The 23,099-nt window shown below is 47.7% G+C and overlaps 2 protein-coding genes across 2 annotated transcripts; both read right to left on the reverse strand.

The window, feature by feature from the left end:
- Positions 1-1,320: 1,320 nt before the first annotated feature.
- On the reverse strand, positions 1,321-9,526 carry proza (protein Z, vitamin K-dependent plasma glycoprotein a). Its single transcript, XM_036552032.1, has 9 exons — positions 9,307-9,526; positions 8,205-8,364; positions 5,808-5,971; positions 5,276-5,300; positions 4,714-4,827; positions 4,084-4,212; positions 3,250-3,365; positions 2,898-3,015; positions 1,321-2,360 (listed from the first exon to the last, which is right to left on the reverse strand). The coding sequence occupies exons 2-9, from the start codon at positions 8,278-8,280 to the stop codon at positions 1,825-1,827; spliced, it is 1,278 nt and encodes a 425-aa protein (XP_036407925.1). The 5' UTR covers positions 8,281-8,364; positions 9,307-9,526; the 3' UTR covers positions 1,321-1,824.
- A 3,633-nt stretch (positions 9,527-13,159) lies between these two features.
- LOC118795192 (probable G-protein coupled receptor 139) lies at positions 13,160-19,468 on the reverse strand. The gene is made up of 2 exons (XM_036553589.1): positions 19,324-19,468; positions 13,160-14,118 (listed from the first exon to the last, which is right to left on the reverse strand). The coding sequence occupies exons 1-2, from the start codon at positions 19,466-19,468 to the stop codon at positions 13,160-13,162; spliced, it is 1,104 nt and encodes a 367-aa protein (XP_036409482.1).
- Between the last annotated feature and the right edge of the window lie 3,631 nt (positions 19,469-23,099).

Below are 23,099 nucleotides of genomic sequence, written 5' to 3' on the forward strand. Positions count from 1 at the left end.
CACCTGCACATCCACACACACACACATTCCATCCTGCCGGTCACAGGGAGAAACAGGCTGCTCTGTGAAGCGGTCTGTGAGACCCGCCATGTGTGTCTGCTGCAAGATGGAGCAGGGTGCATCCGGTGCAACTCTGACCTCCACACACATCCATCTCCTCTCCCTTCCCTCACACCATCCATCTGCGTCTGAGGACAATTTATCATACAGCACCCAGGCTAGTATGCCTCCCATCACAATCCCTTTCCTCTCTCCTTCCTCTCTCCATCTCTCTCCCTCATTTCCTCTCTCCTTCCTCTCTCTCCATCTCTCTCCCTCATTTCCTCTCTCCATCTCTCTCCCTCATTTCCTCTCTCCATCTCTCTCCCTCATTTCCTCTCTCCTTCCTATCTCTCCATCTCTCTCCCTCATTTCCTCTCTCCTTCCTATCTCTCCATCTCTCTCCCTCATTTCCTCTCTCCATCTCTCTCCCTCATTTCCTCTCTCCTTCCTCTCTCTCCATCTCACTCCCTCATTTCCTTTCCCACTCCCTCCATCTTGCCCCTCTTCCCCCCAGTATCGGCCCCCATCCCCGGGCTGAGGGAAGCAAATCGGGGTGGAGAAAGGGCTCGGAGAAACAACCAGGCACAGGAAGCAAGGAGACCAGGGTAGGGGGGTGGTAGCAGGGGTGGTGGGGGTGGGCTAATCTCCTTTTCAAACACAAAAAAAGGAGCTGGAGGATTTTCGGGAGCAAGGAGCAGTCTCCTGGGAGAATGCCATGGCAACAGTCTACGAGGGCCCAAGCACTTGGGTGTCCCTTTCAGGTGCCCGATCAAAAAGTGGCAGGGCAGGTTTTGTTGCTCGCATTTTCTCTCATCTCCCCCCCCTCCCCCCTTCCTCTGACTCAATTGCTCCCCCCGACTGCGCTGTAGACACCGCGGTGGGAGGCTGCGTGAGACCACTGTGAAAGTGGATGCAGTGTGGAGGCGTGCAAGAAAAACATGTTAAAATAACACCGGCAACAAAGTCAGGGGGGTGTGTGTGTCTGTGTGTGTGTGTGCGTGGGGTGTGTGTGGTGTGTGCGTGGTGTGTGCGTGGTGTGTGTGCGTGGTGTGTGCGTGGTGTGTGTGTGGTGTGTGTGTGGTGTGTGCATGGTGTGTGTGTGGTGTGTGTGGTGTGTGTGGTGTGTGTGGGTCGGATTTACACAGAATAGCTTTGATCTTGACCAGAAGGTGCACATATGTAGCTGCAGTTTGCTATTCAAGGTAGAATCTTGACACTCTCAATACTGAATTCATCACCACATCTGGAGATGTAAATAACACCAACGCATGACTCACCTCACTCAGATCTACATTATTTAATTAAGAAACGTGTCTAACATGAGGTTTAATTACAGGTTTAAAGGCAGGCTAAAAACAGCGCACATAAGTGTCGTTAACAGCCAGGCCTAAACAAGTCTACAAAAACATCAAATCAAATGCACCACCAAAATAATACATGCTTTTCTACTTATCAAGCTGATAGTCAACAAAGTGAGGTTACTGCAATGTGTTGATGAAAGAGCGCCACTGTGTGGAAGAAATGGGGAACTACATGAGAGAACCTGCCAGTGCTTGTGATGCTATGCTAACGCGCTACATCTTTTGCATAGAGACACAGCAGAGTGGAAACTTTTAACGGACACAGAAACTGGCACGAGCGTTGAGCAAAAACCGGATGCCTGTTTACAAGACGGAACTAAGAACACGCAAACACCTCTCTGTCTTTCCCTGCTCCCTTCCTGCTCAGTCCTGAGGATGTACACACACGCACACACACACATCTTCCCCTCCACCCCTCCCTTCAGGCGGCGTCCATGAAGGGCTGCAGCCACGGGAGGAAGCGGGACACCTTCTGGAAGACGTAGCCCTGGGCGCAGTCGTGCCCCGGGGGCCGGCTCAGCACCCCCGTGAGGAAGAAGACGTTTCGGTAGAGCGTGAGGGCGGGGCTGCCGGAGACGAAGGCGCAATCAGCCTTGGAGCGGGGCGCGGTGCAGAACATCTTGTTGGTGACGAGGCCGGGGTGGCGGCCAGCGCACTGGCCGAGCGGCTCGTACGCCAGGTGGTTGAGAAGGAGCCCGCCCCGCACCTCGGTGGCGTTGGGCTCGGCCCGCCAGCCCGTGACGACGGCGTCGTGCTCGCCCGACATCAGCACGTTCTCGGCGAAGTCCCGCTCCGGCAGGCAGGCCGCCACCACCGACCTCTTGAACGTGATGCGACTGCGCAGCTCCACCACCGCCAGGTCGTTCTCGGGACGTCCCGGCACGTACAGCGGGTGCGAGGTGACGCCCTTCACGTACAGTGACTGCTCGCCGCTCTCGTAGTCCGTGCCCCTCTTACCTGAAAGTAACGCAGGTTCAGGGAAACGCTGTAGGGGCTTCTCCTCTCCACGTGACACACATCTTAGTAGCCACAGGGATGTCGACGTCCTTGCTGTTTATTTTACGTGTAGTGTTGCAATGTGTTTTGGATTCTGTGATCTAATGATTGACGGATGGTAGTACACTTGGCTTCACTTGTCTGGTCAGGGTGCAGATTAAGGTAGAGCTTGAATAATGTTATGCTCACATTCACTGAACTGGGAGTGCTGTTAGCCTAGTCTGACACTGTTGCTCATTCAGCTTGAAGGGATACACACATGTTCTATTGTGCTGGAAGTCTCTCTGGATAAGAGCAACTGCTAAATGAATGTAATGTAACGTAATGTAATGTAACGTAATGTAATGTAACGTAATGTAATGTAACGTAATGTAATGTAACGTAATGTAACGTAATGTAATGTAACGTAATGTAATGTAATGTAATATCCTCTGGGAATTCAGGTGCGTTTGGTCTGAGCACAGTGAATGCGCTGGAGGGAGGTGCTGTGTAGCTCACCTACAGCCACCTGGAAGCGCGGGTACTTGAAGGCGCACTGTGCCGTGGTCAGCACCAGGTCCTCCTTCAGGATCACCCCGCTGCAGAACCCGGCCGATTCCTCACTGCTGAGCAAGGCCTGGAGCCCGGGAAGCACAATAATACAGGGCAACACAGTGGAGATACAGTGACACAGGGCAACAGGGTGCAGAAACACAGGCAATCTGAACTGTTACGTGTGTGTGTGTGTGTGTGTGTGTGTGTGTGTTTGTGTGTATGTGAGACGTGTGTGTTTGTGTGTGTGTTTGTGTGTATGTGAGACGTGTGTGTGTGTGTGTGAGACGTGTGTGTGTGTGTGTGCATGTGCGACTACCTGCCAGGGACAGTCCCCGGAGCTGCAGCTCACTCCCTCGTATTGACTGCGGATGTTGGAGGATCTCTTGCTGTCAAACTGACTCACACTGTCCACCTTCCCACAGGGGAATGTCACTGAGGGAGAGACAGAGAGACGCGCAGATTCACAAACACAGATCTCTGTCCCGCACAGTGCAAACCTCACACGTTAAACCGCCAGACACCGACCATCTGTGGTGTGCGAAAGAACGGAGACGAAAGAGACAGAGAGAATAACCCGAGAGAGGAGAGTAAATATAAATGAATAATTTACATAAAACCAAGTGTACTTTACAGCAGTGCATCTTGATTAGCGTGTATGATTTTAGGAAGTGTGATCTGTTTTGGTATCAAAACTGTACATTTTATGCATATTGTGTTTTGTTTGTGTGTTTAATAAAAAGCACTTGATTAAAATGGTCAATTATGTGCTGTATAACACGTCAGAAAATTCAGCACACAATGATGTTTACATCAAGAACATGGTTAAGAATTATGATTCTGCCATTCACCACTTCCACATGCCACCACCGTTTCCATGGTTACATGCAGGGCTGCCGTGCAGTTTCTTTTTTTGTGTTGCTTACAGTCATTTCTGTTCCATCACCAACAAAGCAAAGGTGCTGGAATTACAAGAGTAGAGTCTGTCCCAAATGCAGACAGCTCCGCCAGGTAGCACATGACACAGGTAAAACACCAGGAGAAGTGCGGACTCCATCACTTGTGTTTCGCTGGTAGGCAAAGATTGGGGCACAGCCATATTCTCACAGGGGGGGGGGGTCAGGGGGGAGGAGCCAGAGTGAGTGACGCCCACCTGCAGGAACGCATTTCTCCTTCTCCTGCAGCTTCCAGCCCCGGGCGCAGGAGCACTCGTAGGACAGGTATCCCGGCTTGCAGAACTGGCTGCAGCCCTTGGTCTTGTCCAGGACGCAGAGAGTCTGATCTGTGGGGCGGGGCAGGGTGGGGCAGGCCGGGGTGGAGGGGTTGGAGACAGAGGCAACAAAAGCTGGCGGTTAAGGTGACTGAGGTGCGCTCATCTCACCCCTCCCAGGCACCCTGTGATTTGTCAGGTGCCTATAGGTTGCTAGGATACGCCAGCAGAGTAGCACCTATGAGCACCCACCCAGCTGTAGTGCACTGTGTGAACTGCGCTATGAAAAACAGCCACTGGCTACATGCGAGTGTATCAGGGGATCAGCGTTCGTCTCGTCTCAGGGTGTCGCGGTGAGACGTGACCCGGTATACAGCCGGCAATTCAATTCCAGAACAAGGGAAGAGAGCATAAAAAAAATCTAAAGGAAAGTCTTGTCAAACAAACAGGATGAGCCCTCATACTGAGCAACACAAGCACCGCTGCAGATGAAGGGGGGCCGCTGCAGCGCTGATGCGGTGACAGTGGGTAAGTCCGCTGGCGTCTGCAGCAGCGGCTGGGTCGGTCTCTCACCCTTCTCGCAGTGGACCCCGGAGAAGCCCGACTTGCAGACGCAGTCATAGCCGCCCACGCTGTCCGAGCACATGGCCCCGTTTTTGCACGGATTCCCCGCACACTGGTCTCCGTCTGCGCAGGGGAAGCAGAGAGGGCAAGGAGGTCAGGGGTCAGGGGTCAGGGGTCAGGTGCAGCTGGTTACATGTACTGGAGGTGTGGGACATGCCGCTTCAGCACAGACACTACCACAAATGTTCAATATAGTTTATGGACCAAATATTCATCTTCACACTGAAAGTTCTGTCTCAGGCAAAGCAGACAGCGCCTGAACCTTCTAGATTAAGACGCAAGGAAGACAGCAGGAACACAGGAGCAACATATCTGGTCATAATACAGAATATCTGTGGTACTTCTATTGCACCATCTCCCATTTTCAACACAAACAGGTAAAGGGTTTAGGTTCATGGTTCACAAAGTGGGCAGCATTAAAAAAGTCTGCATACAGGGTCTCAGGATCTGATTTTAAAAAGCATTTGCTTGCTCATGTGTGCTTAATAATCATTTACCATGCTATACTTACCGATGTACACAGACCAGAAAATGTCCTGAAAAGACAAAAACAAAGTCAGTTCATTTAAAATCTCTACAACTACTTTCTTTCAAACCATTATTTTACACACAGCTTAACACTAACATTCAATATTATAAGTCACAAATATATATTTATATATATGTATATATATATATATATATAAGTGTTAAAATAAGGATGGAAAAAAGACAAAGTGAAAGAAGATGAGAAGAAAAGTAAAAAGGAGGAGGAGAGTAAAAAAATTAGGATGGGGAGAGAGAGAGCAAGGCGGAAGAAAGGCAGGAGAGAGGAGATGGAAGGAGAGGAAAGAAAGGAAGAGATGATGGCAGAACCATGGAACGGGGAGGAGAGAGAGGGAGAGACAACAGAAAAGAAACGACAGTCAAGGGGAAAGAAGAGGAGAGAGAGGAAAGGATGATGGGATGGAGATGAACAGAGCGACGAGGAATAGGAGGGGGAGGGAGAGAGATGGAGAGAATCAAGAGGAGAAGAGGGGGGGAGGCAGGAAGCAGAGACTCACGGTACGGTACGTATCCTTGAAGATCTCGTGAGCCTCCTGGTAGTTGCACACTTCCTCCACACACTCCCTCTCCAGATTGGGGGGCATCACCTTCTCCTCGTTGCCACTGTTGTCCCTCTTTTGCCGGGACATGACCGCACTGGCGACTTTCTTGTCCAGGAAAACTGAGAGACAGGGATGCAAAGGTCATGGGGACAGCATCTCACAGCAGGGTCCATGGATCAGAATGGCCCGCACTCTGCCTGGCCTTCCCTTGGGGAAGGGGGCCCTGTCCTGGGGGCTCTGGGGAGAGCTCCAGGTAAAGTATGAAGCTACCACAAGCTATCCCAGCTATCCCAGTGAGCAAGCTAACCCAGTGAGCAAGTGATCCCAGCGAGTAAGCTATCCAAACAAGTAAGCTATCCCAGCAAGTAAGCTATCCCAGCGGGAAAGCTATCCCAGCGGGAAAGCTATCCCAGTGAGTAAGCTATCCAAACAAGTAAGCTATCCCAGCGAGTAAGCTATCCAAGCGACTAACATACCCCAGCGAGTATGCTATCCCAGTGAGTAAGTTATCCCAGCGAGTAAGCTATCCAAGCGACTAACATACCCCAGCGAGTATGCTATCCCAGTGAGTAAGTTATCCCAGCGAGTAAGCTATCCAAGCGACTAACATACCCCAGCGAGTATGCTATCCCAGTGAGTAAGTTATCCCAGCGAGTAAGCTATCCCAGCGAGTAAGCTATCCCAGCGAGTAAGCTATCCCAGCGAGTAAGCTATCCCAGCGAGTAAGCTATCCCAGCGAGTAAGCTATCCCAGTGAGTAAGTTATCCCAGCGAGTAAGCTATCCCAATGAGCAAGTGCCAGAATAAGCATGGCAGTGCATGCAGTGTAACGGATTCAGTAATTGGTTTAGGATGATTTAGCATTACTTTGGAGAGGTGGGTTGTCATTACATAAGCAAGGGATGGGCTGAGGCTTAGATGTCCTATTTTGGGCCTGATAAAAATCCTATTTGCACAGGAGAACTGTTCTCCAAGTGAAAATGGTTTCAGTAAATCACGTACAAATCACGGTTTATGATTAACAGAGGGTATGGTTACGCACACAAGCCTAAAAATCTATTTTTGTCTTAATCGGTTCAGTTCAGTTTTAACTTTATTATCCCACACCGGGAAATTATCTTTGCCTCCTAGTGCATTAGGAAGGCAAATGACAATATGCACTCAGTATAATATAATAAATACAAACAGTGCAAAAACGGATAAAAATGATAAGATACAAATAATTCACTGAGTACAACAGGCTGCAACACCTGACTGAGACACTGTCAGTGAGTGTCTTTTACATTCATTAAATGTAGCACTTTTTCTTTGTGCTGGTACTGTTCACCTCCATCACAGTGTTAACAACTGTGTAACATACGGCTGAAACACATTTACATATCAGGTCTGCAATTACAACATAAAAGACTACACTTGGGTGGCACAATGGGGGGAAAGCATTCTTCCGTCACACACTTGTTAGTGGTTTTTTTTTCCACCATCATAATACCATATTCCTGAAGTCTCTATAGCAACACTTAATCACATGAACAGCACCTTGATGTCATTTTTATTGTGAACGCAGTTCAGAGCTAACACAAAGTGGTCCCATAACAGCCACGTAGCGCTCTCTCTAAATCCGCAAAATATTGTTGCAGGAATGTTGAATCAACATTGGGACAACGTTACGGAAACGCTGCAAGATGATTACAAATTCATTGCAAAGGTTTCTGTGCTAAAAACAATATATCTGTAAATGGAATCAGGGAAGCACAATCTGGATATGGAGCGAGGTTTGAGATGCCACTTATTAACCTGCAGCTGGCTTCCTCCCAGACGAAAGCAACACTGAACAAACACTCAACACACATGACCTCTGACCCCCTGGCACACAAACCAACAGCAACAAGGCTTCTCATTCCCATAATCCTCCTGCTGTCTGGATGTGCCATTCGGGACACATAGCCCACTTCTACCATTCAAGAGCTGGTACTTTGTAAACACTGGATCCACATTGCAGGCTCCGCACAGGGAGAATGTCGTTGCATCTTTTAACATGACACTACGACACAACATCAATCGATACAAAGTCAAAGTCAACGCTCACCTGTAAATCTTTGGTGGCACCCAGTCTGTTAGTGTCAGTTAAATCACTGCGGCGATGAAGACTATTGGCTGTTACTCTGAACTCAATGTGACCGAAGAGGTCGCAGGTCCGAGACACACACTGAAACAACAGCCCAGGTGTACCAGCCCAGGTGTACCAGCCCAGGTGTAACCAGCCCAGGTGTAATCAGCCCAGGTGTAAGCAGCCCAGGTGTAACCAGCCCAGGTGTAAGCAGCCCAGGTGTAAGCAGCCCAGGTGTTGGCGTACCTTTCCAGGAGTCCTGCCAGGCAGCAGCAGTTGCCAGCAGCAGGCTGAGGCTGACAATGAAGGCCAGGGCTCCCATGGTGCCGGAGCTGCTGTCTGTCCCTCTGACTCAGAGACACCGGGCCCAGTCTCTACAGCAGCCTCCCAGGGTTTGAAGGTCACCCTGTAAACGGGGACACGCTTACAGGCTAATGCTCCCCTCCTCTGACCCGTGAGACTCCGCCCCACTGCCCCAAACCCCGCCCACTGGAGACACTGAACACAACCACTAAACACTGTCACAACATTGTGGAGTAACAGTTAGAGAGCCAGAAGGTTGCATGTTCAATTTCCAGGTGGAACACTGCTCTTGCGCCCTTGACTGGTGATCTGAACCTTGTGAGCTTTCAACTAGGTGTGCGAATTGTTGATGATAACTTCATAAATGCAAGCCGTGCTTTGGATGGACAGTGGAGTCCAGTGAGACATTACATAATACATTTGGTTATTTAGAGATAGAATAATTGTTCCCAATTCTGGATCTTTTAAAAAAATCTTTAAAATCTCCGAGGATATCATGCACAGGGTAGGTCAGGTAGAGGCTCAAAACAAGTTTAAACGAACTTTATATCATTACAAACTTAAATACGTATATGACATTCTTAGTTTGCACAGTCATCCGCACTAGTCAGACGTATGTTGCAATGCTGACACCCTGTGGTCTTCAGTGTGATAACATGCCGTACAATGCCGTACAATGTGTCCACAAAAGACACAAAGGCAACCTTATTATCAAACAACAAACGCGATGACCGTAACTGTGATATCTAAATAAGGCCTACTTTAAATGCAAAACAGACACAGCTTCGGTTGCAGGTTATTGATCCTCAAATACAGTTATTAACCCTCCGAATCGAAGGTTTAATATTTTAATGCTGTTGTTATCAGCGTAATAAATCGTTAAATGGCTACGTTAGAAGTAACAGCGCGCATCAATAATAACAATGAACAACAAAACAACAGGCCTATTCCTCTGTGCGTAGCTGGCTACATTACCCATATCAGCACGCCGATCTAACGATACGTGTGACCTGCTATTGTAAAGATGAAAGACGGGACATCTTACGAGCTCCGTTAAATCGGCGTTTTGTGTCGCAGCAGACCTCTGGTAATGCGTCTGGATCCTGTTGCCGCTCCGCAGAGACGCCTTGGTATTGGGACGCGGATCACAGCGGCCACGTTTGATGTGCCTCCGACCCTGGCACTGTCTCGCACGCCCTTTCAGTGCTTCTCTCGAGATCTAAGGTCCTGGACAGTCTGTGCCGATGGATGCAGCTAGTACCCTGTGCTCTATTCGCAGGCCGTTGCAATTTCACGGTTCAGACGTAGGGGGGAACCATGTTGATTTAATGCGCACATATGGCTACGATTTAAAGGGACTGAGAAAATTCGGCGTGAAATTGTTGCGTGTTTTAGCAGAACGGCGTGTACCTGTTAGATTATTGTTAGCGACGGGGCGTGGAGAGGAGTAAGAATAGACATAGATGTTGAGCCTTTGCAAGTATCTTTCGCTTCCCAGCAGAAGTGTTCTGAGATGTGTAGTTTGCGCATTTGTGTGTCAGGGAGAACACCCATCATGGCAGTTGTTTCCGTTGCTGAAAGACCTTTGTGCTCTGTCCACATGCCTCCTGTTTTGTGCCAGTAAAATAAACTTAAAACACGTCATCCATTTCTTACTGACAGTAAAGCAGTTTTAAAAAAAAAAACAGGGAAATGTGTTCAGTGTTTTTCAATATGAACTCTTTGTATGAACCACAATTATTACATAATTAATAATAGTAACCATTACATAAAACGGGAGAAACAGATGTGTAAAAAAAAAAGTCATGCCAGTTTCCAGTGAGACCTCAACTAACCAGGTAACTGAACAGAAGAGGGGCAGTTCACATAGCAGTTACCTACCTCAGCTGTTAGCAGAACGAGCAGCACGGATCAACCTGCTGCTGCTGCCCGGCCTGGCTCACTGTCCCTCCTTATTCACTGCCTCCAGGCTGATGGACACAGTAATATTCCTTAATTTTTACCATAACCGGTAACAACTGGTCTTTCAAAGTAGGCTGAGGTCCATCGGTATTAGTTTCAAACGAAACAAATATATAGGACCAGACAAAAGATAAAGTATAGTAAAGATAAAAGTATACATGTGCATATACACCTACAAAAACACTGACATAAATGCAGAAGAACATATGGATAAGAAATCTGTAAGAAAATAGGCAAGGGTGGTTTGTTCTCACCACAGAGACCTTCATTCATAAGGAGGTCAAAAAAAAAATACAGGCATCTACTACAAAGGGTACAACTATCAATATATTTATATGTTATACATAAACACCTTTACATATGAGGGGTACTTTCATATATGTATACATTAGAGATTTTGAGAAAGCAACACAGCCTAAATGGTAAAAAAAAAAAAAAAAAAGTTTCAAATATACTTTCACATACACACACTCACTAATGGGAGAGCAATCCAATCTCCTGACCAGTGTCTAGAGGGGTTAAAAATTAAATGGTAAGGTGAAAGAGTGTGCACCAATTTAAAAACTTGTTAAACTCAAACTGGAAAGATAATCACGTACGCCCATGAAAAGACAGGAGGTTAAATAGCTGATTTTAGTTGAATGAAGACTCACAACTCCTTAAACTCTCACAGATTTTTAATTGAGAGCATCACAAGACTTTGGACCAATACTCCACATTAGTCGGGGTGGTTTACTCCTTGTTTAAATATCAGTGAATTTCCTTCTTGCTTTGTACATCAGTTCAGCAAACACATCATGACACAAGCCAAGTGCAAACCCTGTGAGCTTCTGAAATGGCCTTTGCAGGGGCACCATACACCATCCCTCAGGGCATGTACTGCACCCCTCCTGGGCCCCTGTGTGAGGACATGCCACCCTCAGTCCCCATGGGACACCCCCTCCTGTAACGTATTCTGTCTCCCAGAATTCCCTTCTCATGCTGTACTCTGTCTCCCAGAATTCCCTTCTCATGCTGTACTCTGTCTCCCAGAATTCCCTTCCCACACTGTACTCTGTCTCCCAGAATTCCCTTCTCATGCTGTACTCTGTCTCCCAGAATTCCCTTCTCACACTGTACTCTGTCTCCCAGTATTCCCTTCTCACGCTGTACTCTGTCTCCCAGAATTCCCTTCCCACACTGTACTCTGTCTCCCAGAATTCCCTTCTCACGCTGTACTCTGTCTCCCAGAATTCCCTTCTCACGCTGTACTCTGTCTCCCAGAATTCCTTTCTCACGCTGTACTCTGTCTCCCAGAATTCCTTTCTCACGCTGTACTCTGTCTCCCAGAATTCCCCTCCCACGCTGTACTCTGTCTCCCTATCCAGATCAGTCTGCAGCTGTGTCTGAGTCCCCCTCTCAGCCCTTGCCAAATCTGCATCTGCACAGATTTATGAATTTAGATTGTGCCAGAGGATTAGGCTGTGGATTGACTTGGGCAATGGCTAGTCCTGTTCTAGGGCAGCACAATCAGTGGGCAGAAACTGGGCTGAACAATACAGGCAAGCGGACAGACAGACAGATGGACAGACAGACAGACAGGCAGACAGACAGACAGACAGGCGGATATGCAATACAGCTGATGAGGCCTGCTTTGCATCTCCATTGAGACAGCGCATTTTTAAAACCAGTACTCCATCTTAAATGAAATCCATCAAATGAATTGCGGGTATATACAGTGATAATGGATTCTCCCTACAACTGATACACTCTGGCTGAAAACAATTAATGAATAGTAATTGAATCGAAACCAACAGCTTCCCCTTTAGCTGAATGATGGGTATCACTGATACATGTGACTGATATCAGTGTGCTAGGGAGTGCATCTCAGAAGTGTTATCTATTTTTTCAGTATACCGTACTCCACATCTAACTGTCAGTCCATGATGTGTTCTACAACCCTGAGAAGCTGCTCAGTCAAGTCATTCGTACATTCTGTTATTTGTAGGCTGTTTCTTTTTAATTGTACAGCATTGTGAATGATCAAGGCCACAGAAATGAGCAAACACACAGATCGGAGAATAACTGCAAAATTCCCAGGACTAAATTTAATGTCAACTGTGATGCATCAGCAGCGGATTAAATATCTTAAAACTGTTGGGGCAGCATGGTTGTGATATGATGAGGAGGGTGTTCCACCAGGCAATGAGTGTGAGGCTGGAGACTGTTTTTTTAGGGGATGCCTGGAATTGAAGGACACCTCACATCAATGTTAACCCCGACTCACACAATCACACAATATTAAATCACACAATCACAACATTACACAACATAATTGAGGCTGTTTGTGCCTCCCCAGGCCCATCATGGTGCACAAGGCTCTCTCTTTCTTTCTGTCTTTTTTTTCTGTCTCTCCTTCAAGTATCAGTATGTAATGTTTTATCTACAGGAAATACAGTACAGTCAGTGTCACCATAGGACAGAAACTTGCAGTGGAACATAATAATAAAATAAAATGCACAAGATGTTCTGAACTCAAACAAACAAACAAAGGAATAATAAAGCATATCGAATGAAAAAACTGTCACCTAGACAGTGCAGTGAGTATTATCTTCTTATTGCAGGAATTATTTGGCTGGTGCATTGGTGGCCACTGTCCCTCGGGCAATTACAGACATCTGTGCTCTCTATCTCTCTGTCCATGCCTCTTTTTCTCTCTCCCCGACTCCTAACCACCCCCTGGTGTATGTAGGAGGTACTGCAACCCAATCGCATGGTCCTGACAGACTATTCACAGGCCTGTCCTCAGCCTTGTTCAGCTGGCCCCGCCCTGCCACCCAGCCAACGCTCAACTGCGGAACAAGAGGAAGACAAGGATGCAGAACAAGACTGGTCCCTGTTGACAGCACAACAGGGAGGGGGGGAGGGGGGGGGGGGGGGGGGGGGGGACAGTGGCCTCAGGAGGAAGTGCAGACGAGCCTGCCGCTGCTGTCGTGCTGGTACACCAGCATCCTGATGCAGTGGGAGCTGGCGGGCGAGATCCAGGGGCTGCTGGTGACGGAGAGGTTGCGGGCGGCGTAGAAAGGGGGCGGCTGCCCCCTGCAGCGGAGGGCGGCCCTCAGCGTGGCGTCGGCGGCGCGGCGGAAACGGCGGCTGATGAAGCAGTACAGGAAGAGGTTGACGGCGGTGTTGAGCAGCGCCAACATGTTGGCCACGTCGGCCAGCAGGTGGAGAGTACGGGGGGGGACGGGCCCGGGACCGGCGGGCGGGGCCGTGTGGAGGCGGTAGAGGATAACGGCGGTGCGGGGGGCCCACAGGGCGGCGAAGACGGAGGTGATGGCCAGCAGGATGGCAGTGGTCTTGCCCGTGGGGCAGCCCCCGAGTTGGAAGCCGCTGCGGCGGCCGCGGAGTTGGCGCACAATGGCGGAGTTCAGGGCGAAGAAGATGGCGCAGGGCACCAGGTAGACGGTGATGCAGTGTGTCCACACCAGCGCGTGCTGCCCGGGGGTGACGGCTGCGCCCGGCGGCTCCCGCCGCAGGTCCGGCCACCAGTAGTAGGGGGCGCTAGAGAGCAGAGCACCCAAGTAGACGGCCAGGATGATGCGCCGAGCGCGGGTTGGGTAGGAGAGGGTGTGGTAGCGCAGCGGGTGGCAGACAGCGACGTAGCGGTCCACCGTCAGCGGCACGGTGATCCAGATGGAGGTGTGGATGGAGGAGAACTCCAGCACCTGCACCGCCTTGTTGAGGGTCGGGGGCAGAGGCGCTCCCAGGATGAAGTCCTCCAGCAGGAAGTCCACGAACACAACCAGGAGCAGCACCAGGATGTCGGCGGCCGCCAGGGCCAGGAGGTAGCTGTAGGAGGACTTCTGGCATCGGAGCACCAGCTGGGACAGGACAGTCACTGTCAGGATGTTTGCTGGGGAGGGAAGGAGACAGGGGGAGTGGAAGCATGGATGTAGGTGGAGAGGGGGGAGGAGGAAGGGGTGAAAGTGACCAAAAAACAGGCGATGGGTTGGGATGAGCAGAGAGAGGGAGCAGAGAAATTAGAGACAGGCATTTCACTGGGCTGAACATGCAGCACACAGAACATTCAGCGGACTGAAATTAAAAATAACAGAAACACTGGGGGCAGAAAACTTATCAGTGTTGGAATCCCTCATAACCGCAGTTACATGACTGTAGAGGTGGGCACCGCAACGGCTGCAAACATACATACACACACACACACACACACACACACACACACACACTCTCAGAAAGAAGAATACAGCTGCATCACGCTGTACACACACACTACACACTGACTGCAGTTGGAGACGGGGACAGCATCAGGACCATGGAGAGCGACAGGCAGCCATGGAGCATCAGCTGCCTCTTGCTGTAGGGACATCAGATGGAGAGGGAGGAGCCTCAGAATGTACAGCATGATTACCTTCAGTACAGGCAAAGTCACTTTGGCTGCACCAGTCTAATAATTTCATAAGTGGCAGACATTTCCATCTGCTCAGACCCCTCAAAAATATAATAACCAAAATGCTCATTAAAGACACCTCAAGAAGATTGAAGGAGAGTAGGGCGTGGGGGGCGAGGGAAAGGGGAGTGATGAAGGGGGAGAAAAACAGAGGTATCTAATAGGGATATTTCTGAATTCAAGCCAGGGATTCACACACACACGCGTGCACGCACACACACACACACACACATGCACACATGCAATGCACGCACACACATCACCTGTGCCCGTCTCCAAGCTGCTTCCCTCCTCCTACCTCTGGACCCCTTCCCTCATCAACACTCTTCATCCCTCTCTCTCTCTCTGTTTCTCTCTCCCTCCCTCTCCCCATCAACATTTACTTTATCCTTACACTTCTGCTCTTTGCTCCCCGATCCTCGCTGCTGGTTTACAGCGTGATTGGCCAGTTTGTTATCTATAAAAACAACGGGAATCTAACCAGATGCAATGACCAGTGAGGCACCGCAGCAGGGTTGTGCCGGCCACAAAAGGTGAGGGCGCACACAGAGAAGACCAAAAAATTATTTTGACTGCTGTTGTCATGGCAAATGCCAGTCCCATTTCGGTCTAACCCGTATGTGACTTGGATCTGAAGGCTAAAGCAAGAGCAAGACCTTTTTTTTTCTTTTCTGTTTTTTTTTTTTTAAATCGTTCTTCCAGCACGGCATTGTGTATTATTCTGAATGTACCACCTGGTGAAAATGTGCTTTATACTGACCAAAGGGATAAGCTCTGGGCCCAAAGAGCCTGCTGTCTGCTGGCTTCATTTAGCGGCTGTCAGACTCAACTAGATGAAGCTGTTCTGTCTCCGGCTTTTAGACTTGGCTTGAGAATCTCAGGGAGTAAAGCGTATTTTGAAAAAAAAAACAAAAAAAACAATGCTCTCTTGGGTTGGAGCGCTAGAGATTCATCTCCTCTTTGAAAAGGAGAGTTTAGGGGTTTGGGGTGTCTCTCTGCATGCATGTGTGTGTGTATGTAGTTGTGTAGATATGCCTATGTGTGTTTGTTAGCGTAGGGCTCTTGGTGCACATACATGTATATGTATATATGCTTGTGCATGCAGATGTACATGGGCTAAATGGTTCTGCAAGCGTCCATGTTAATTCATGAAAATATGATCCAGCACAGGTCTGGGTGGGGGAGCAGCTCACGAGCAGCAGTCTCACTACCGGTCACTGCGCCCAGTGAATTAAATCCCCGCTCCTGTGGCCTCTCTGTCCATCCTGTTAGATGTGACCCCCAAACCCCACCGTGACCCCCATTCTCTGATTTCACCTCATGCCAATCTGCATCCACTGGTGAAGACCCACCCAAAAGCGTGACCCCATCCCCCTCCCCCCACCAGGTGGGCTATTAAAACGCTGCAGTTCACACTCCACTCCGAGTCCTCAGCTCAGCCTCTCGCCTCAGCCCCGGCAGAGGAGCTCAGTTTAGACTGTGTGAAATGTGAAACTGTGTGGTGTTACAGTGCAGTGGGGTGAAGGACCCTCATCACAGAGGTGCCATTAGCTCTCAGCTCTGAACTCATTTTCCAGGTAAAAGTGCTCTCTCTCTCTCTCTCTCTCTCTCTCTCTCTCTCTCTCTCTCTCTCTCTCTCTCTCTCTCTCTCTCTCTCTCTCTCTCTCTCCCCCCCTCACACACATACGCCTATGGATACACACACACACCCCTACCCCCAAGCAAGCACACACACACACACACACACACACACACACACACACACACACACACACACACACACACACAAACACACAAACACACTCCCTCTGTCTCTCCCCCCTCTATCTCTCTTTCTGATTTAGTATGATCCTCCCAGCGATTCCTAATCTTTCCATCTCTGAGGATAACTGCCACTAAGAGGTTGCCAAGAGCGACCAAGAGATGGGCTAGTTTGTTCCTTATTTATTTTTGTTTGCCCTTTATTTGACCAGGAAGGTCAACTGAGAACTCCATTCTCTTTTGCGGTGTTGACCTGGGGAATCAGGGCTGGTATGGAATGCAACAGATTACATCATCAGTCAGCTGTAAGAGGTATAGGGGATTAGATGGTCTCATATGGAGAGCTAGTTTAGAAATATGACCAGGACATCACCTGAACACTCCTACTCTTTCAATAAGCACCTGGGGATCTTTGATGACCACAATGAGTTGGGACCATTGGTTTAATGTTCAGATCTAAAGAAAGCATGCCCTACAGCACAGGGCATTAGATTTACATGGCCTGTTTTGAAGAGCACCCCCTACTGCCCTCAAACATCACTTCCAGCAGCAACTTGCCTTTCTCAGTAGGTACCCCCATCCAAGTACTGCCCCAGCACTGTCCCATGTAGCTCCAACTGTTTTCATGAGGAGGTTAGAGGGTGGTCCCAGACTAATCATAAACATCAAGCAGGCGCAGGTAGAACTCAAATAAAACATTATTTTAAAGTTGCAGAAGTCTGCACTGCACTTGATTCTGAATTTACCAGTGTCTGTTCAAACGGGACACATAATGTGCCCTACCACAACATTTCTGCCCAAGAAGCTGTCAGATAAACATGACTTGGATTTCTCTGAACAAATCAAACATGTCTGTCTGAAACATGTTAGCTTTGGTTCTGGATATTCACGTCATATCAAAATTTGGGTTGCGCATCATTCACGTTTGTCCTGGACCGTGAGTCATGCTTGTAACTTCCTGCCATTGTTAATCTCTGTTCTATTTATCAATTTATCTCAGCAGTCTTTTAAATTGTCATCAACGCAGTCCTCGTCATTACAGAAGGAATGAAAGAAAGGAAGCAAGCAACTGGTAGAAATGAAAGAGAATGACAGAACGACTTTGTGTTTTGTGGAAATGGCATTCATAAAATACGATGGGCATCACTCCTGCATACGTTCACACTCACACACACACACACACACACACACACACACACTCCCATTACAGAGACGTAACATCGCTGAAGCCCTATGGCTGAATTTTGATCGTCCCGCTTTGTTTTTTTTGAGCCGAGAGGTCCTCAGGACTGAATACCTGCAGTCAGATAAAACTTATTTACATTCGGTTTACCTGTGAAGGTGTTCTTCATGCCGGCACAGGTGTGAATGTAATCTCGACATAAATGCAGTTTCAGCGCAGTTTGATTTATATTCTGTACAAAGAAACGTACATCGCATTGGCCACCATTATATGGTGGGTGAAAAAAAGAATTAACAGTACTTAAGCACCTTCCATGTAAAGACTTCGCCACAATGAGGGAAATGACTGACTGATTTATTAAGATTAATGAGATATTACGTAAAGTAAAAATGGCTCAACTTGCTGTTAAGAGAGCGTAATGTGATTAAAAACAAGTACCGAATAAAAATTAATTTCAGGGAGGAAAAAGAAACCGTTGATGTAGATCGTGACCAGTATTTTCAATTAGAATTAGCATTTAGACTCATTTGATATTTGAATAGGCTATTCTCCCAAGTCCCAATAATTAAACAATTGATGTAGCCGCTGAAGGAGAGTCCAGTTCTCTCTGTGTAACGTGCATGGATGACTCAGATCTGCATAAAACCCCGTGCTTGATTGTGAGCTAGCTAGCTAATTATCTAGCAGATGATTGGCTAGCTAGCGTTATGGGTTATTGATTTATGCTGTCTCTTTTTCTTTTTTTATATTAGCATGATTACTTTAATTTCCGAACTGGATGGTGCTCTTGTTTGACACTTTGCTAATTAGTTGCCTTAGCTAATGTCCTAGTTAGCTAAGTTGGCTAGCTCATTCAACTAACTGAAAGTTCTGGCAAAAGGAAATATTACTAGCTAGATAAAAGGTCTCAGGACTTTGTTCAGCTGTTCTACACCGATCAGGTGGCTATCATGGAGCTGAATAAGCACATCACTGATTTTTATCAGTAAAATGTCAGGACAGGTATACGCAAGAGACCAAGCCACTCAACAGTTTAAGCATTGATTAAACCTAGCAGAGAATCGTGACGAATATAATGTATACTATGGGTTGGCATTCAAGTTCGTTTTGATCAACACATATAAACCCGCAGAGAAATACGCATTACTTTCTGGTAAAGGGGAACTTGTAGTAAAGGATTGGGTTTATGGTAACAGTTTCCCCATGTTTCCCCAAGTTATGTGATTACGGTCACTTGACATCAAATTTTGAGAGGAGGAGAGGCTATCTGAAATGAAATTAATCTTATTTGCTTAGCAGGTGCTCTTACAGATCCGGAGAAACTTAACACAGATTCTACATTTTGGAAGTAGAAGGGTACAACAGCAGTGACCAGGCAGGGAATTGAACCAGCAACCTTTATGAGCCCTGCTCCTTAACACTATTACTGCTATTAGAAGACATATTGCATCAACTGAATGGCATGCATTTTCTACTGAAAATTTACGCAAGCATAGCATTAAACGCACACACGCACACACGCGCACACACACACACACACACACACACCCAAGCACGCATGCTTGCGCATACACATGCACACACACATGCACCTACGGACACACACACACACACATACACACACACACTCCTACACCCAAGCATGCATGCATGCACAAACACACACGTATCTATGCCTACACACACACACACGCACACACTTTTACCGGGCAGGCCAAGGCAGAGCAGGGTGCTGTAGTAGATGACAGGCAGTGGTCCCAGGGGGCAGTGCTGGAGGCTGGGGGCCGGCTGCCCTGGGCTCCACACACTGCTGTTGGGTGGCAGAGTGGAGAAGATGTGGCTTCGCTCCATGACCCAGGATCAGAGCTGCTTCTTCCTCCTCTTCCTCCTCAATGCCAGACAGCAGGAGCCGAAAGCCAGGCAAGGCAGGCAAGCCGGGCAGCCACGCTCAGAGAAAGGGTGCACTGTCCTTGGGTGTCAGTCACCATGAGTGTGTGTGTGTGTTGTGTGTCTGTGTCTGTGTCTGTGTCTGTGTCTGCTTGCGTGTGTGCATGCGTGTGTCCGTCTGTCTGTGTGTGTGAGAGAGAGAGAGTAGTGATGATTGTGTTTTTGTGAGGTTCAGAGAGAGGTTGTGAGAGAGGAGGAGTGTTTAAGATGGAGAGAGAAATAGCAAGAGAGGTGAGGAGAGATGCCGCTCTGTGTGTGTGTGTGTGTGTGTGTGTGTGTGTGTGTGTGCGGCTGAGAGAAAACAGGAATGAACAACAGAGAGAGAGCGAGAGAGAAAAAGGAAAGAGAGAAAAGGAGAGGGCTCTGGAAGTGCGACTGAGGAGAAACGAGAAAAAGAGGGAGGGAGACGGGGAGCCGGGATGTGTGTCTGAGAGAACAGGGCTGAGAGTGAGGAGGAGAGAAGAAGAAAGGATGGGAGACAAAGGAGAACGGAGGAGTGTGACCCTGCCGAAGAAGGGGAGAAACAGAAGGGGGAGAAAATGCGGGAGCGAGGGAGCGAGAACGGGACTCAGAGGATGAATGCACGAGTGAAGCCATCGGAAGGAGAGACAGATAAAGGAGAAGGCATACAACACCTGAAAGGAGGAGGAGGTGGAGATGGGATGTGTGTGTGAGTCCGGGAAGGAGAGGTGCAGTGCTTGTGTGTATGTGTGCGTGTGTGTGCGTGTGTATGTGATTGTGTGTCTGAATGTGCAAACTTGCTATGTGCTTGTGCGTGCCTGCATGTACTTCTCACAAATGAATGAAAACATGCCACGACATTGTCATGTGAGCAATTAGTCTGCTGCCACAGTCTGCTCTACTTACCTAATTAATGGAACTTAATTCTCAAAATCTGGGATCTGACAGGATGTTTTGAGTAGCACATCAGAAGGAATATCATTTTTCTCTTTCATGCTTACAGCATGACCTTTCCCTTTCATCAACATGGCAACAAAGTGAAATTTCAGTGCTTCCCTACGGCTGCACACCTGCTTCAACAAATCACCTTGTTCAATACGCAAACAGATTTCACTGAAAATGCTTTTGTAAGCGCAGAATGAATGTGTAACACAATTTAAATTTGTATTCTCGCTTTCATGTAAATGTTGTTTGTCTGTAACACTACAAATTGTTAATACTGAGTGGATGAAATAAAATCACACTTAATCTGGTAATCACATCATTCGTAAAACTGTCTTCTAACTCTGAGAGGGAGGGAGGGAGGCAGAGAAAATGAGCTGTATTTCCTCTTTCTGAATATTGACTATTATGTTATTACTGTTGCAAAATTTTTGTTTTGACTACTTTCCTGCCTTGTCAATACTTTATAATGTACAGAGAAGGGGGTCAGAGGAATGTGAGAGGGATTAGTAGATGAGAGAGGGATGAATAGAGGGGTGAATGGAGAAGTACGTGGTTAAGAAAAGTGTGAGTGCACATACACGCACATTCACACAACAGTAGACACAGACACAAATATGTGCAAGTTCACGTTCTCTTCCCGATTAAAAAATGTGTCCTGGACACAAAAAAAAGAATGAAGGACAAGGCTGAGATTCAATCATAAAAAAATGAGTCGCTGAGCGCTGTGATGTTTTTGTAAACCGTAAGCAGAAATAAGCTACTTTTGAAATATTCTGCGTGTGGGTGTGTGCCTGTATGTGTGTGTCGGTGTGTGCGTTATGTGTGGGTGTGTGTGTGTGGGTGTGTGTGTATGAGTCTCACTGTTACTGAATTCCTCTGTGCACCGGAGTGTGCAGTAATGAAGATAGATGAGCCAGACTGTTGCAGGAGCGATTAGAAAAAGTTTTTGAGTGTGTGTACGTGACAGTTAGTGAGAGAGTGAGTCACAGTCAGCTCCAGACTGACACCCGAATGATGTCAGTGTATGCTCTCTCACGCTCACCCCTTTCCCCAGTGCGTGATCACCTGGCCTGGGTTCCTGTGCTGTTCTCTCCCCACTGTGAAGCAGGTAAGGATACTTCCGTTTGGCTTCCGTTGCCTAGTCAAATTGTACAAGTTAACTTGTGGTAGGGCTCGAATGGTGTTATGCTCACACTCACTGGTCTGGGAGTGTTGTTAGCCTGGTCTGCTCATTCACCTTGAATGGATACACTTACATATGTTCTGTTGTGCTGGAAGTCACACTGGATAAGAGCATCTGCTAAATGCATGTAATGTAATGTAACGTAATGTAACGTAATGAGCAGGGCAATCAGTGTGATCACAGAGGTCACCCATTCTTTGTGTTTTTGCCGGACAGACAGGCAAACAGACCGTCGGACAGACAGACAGATCGCCAGACGGATGGACAAAAATGAAACAGAGAAGTAAAAGAAGTGAACTGCCATGCTACTATCTCCGTTTCTGCAGCTAAGGCTACTGTCTCTCTCTCTTTCTCTCTCTCTCTTTTTCCATCTTTCCATTGCCTTCATCTGTCACATCTTTTTGCTCTTGTTTCCCTACACTGTGGTGTGCAGAACAGGGACTCATCAGATATACATAATTCAGCAAGTTTTGGTTATTAGATTCAGAATTTAATTCAGTGCGTTAGCACAATGGATGTGGGCAGTGCACGTGTGTGTGTGTGTGTGTGTGTGTGCACAGACACACCCAGGTACCTTTGCATACCAAACCTGGGTTTGCTTAGATGTCCAAGTGTGTGTGTCTGTGTTTCGTTCTGCTCTTCACTTATGATTTCTGTGAATTCAAAGTCTCAGCTCAGAACTACAAAGATGCTCTCCTGTGAATTTCTGGGTGTCTCTTTCCATCCTTTCTTTCCATATATAGATTCAATAGCTGTTCATGACCGAATGAAAATGAATTCAAGACATTGTTTTGGAGGCACACACAAACACCAAGATATCACATTCAATTCAACCTATACTCATGCTCTCTCACAGCTCTGAGTGGTTAAAATGATGTGTATGTGTGTGGTCCTCCCAGCTGCCTAGAGGTCTCCTGCTCTCCTACATCCTCATTTTCAGAACCAGCATAGGCTCCACAACCACCTAGGCTTCTAGAATGGCCACAGCTTCAACACTCACACCAGCCACTAAGAATTGTCCCACTCTTTGAAGAATCACACCAGCTTCTAGAATTGCCACACATTCAAGAACAGCTTCTAGAACTGCCACAGCTTCAACAACCACCACAGCTTCTAGAATGGCCACATATTTAAGAACTACACCAGGGTCTAGAATTGCCACAGCTTCAGGAAGCACCCTAGCCTCTAGAAACACTATGCCTTTGGGAACATCCCCAGATCTGCCATAGCTTTTAAACCACTTCAGCTTCTAGAACCCCAGCTTTAGAAACCACCCCAGCTTTTAGAAATGCCACAGCTTCCACAGAAATGCCACAGACCTGTCATGACAGTTGGTGTTAATCAACATTCTCTCAGGCGCAGAAAGAGATAATAATAAAATACCCATAACAAATGGAAAGGTACTGATAGAAAAAATGATAGTGCCACTGCTTTATGCAGTTGCAC

This window comes from Megalops cyprinoides, chromosome 19, assembly GCF_013368585.1.
Source record: "Megalops cyprinoides isolate fMegCyp1 chromosome 19, fMegCyp1.pri, whole genome shotgun sequence".
NCBI lineage: Eukaryota > Metazoa > Chordata > Actinopteri > Elopiformes > Megalopidae > Megalops > Megalops cyprinoides.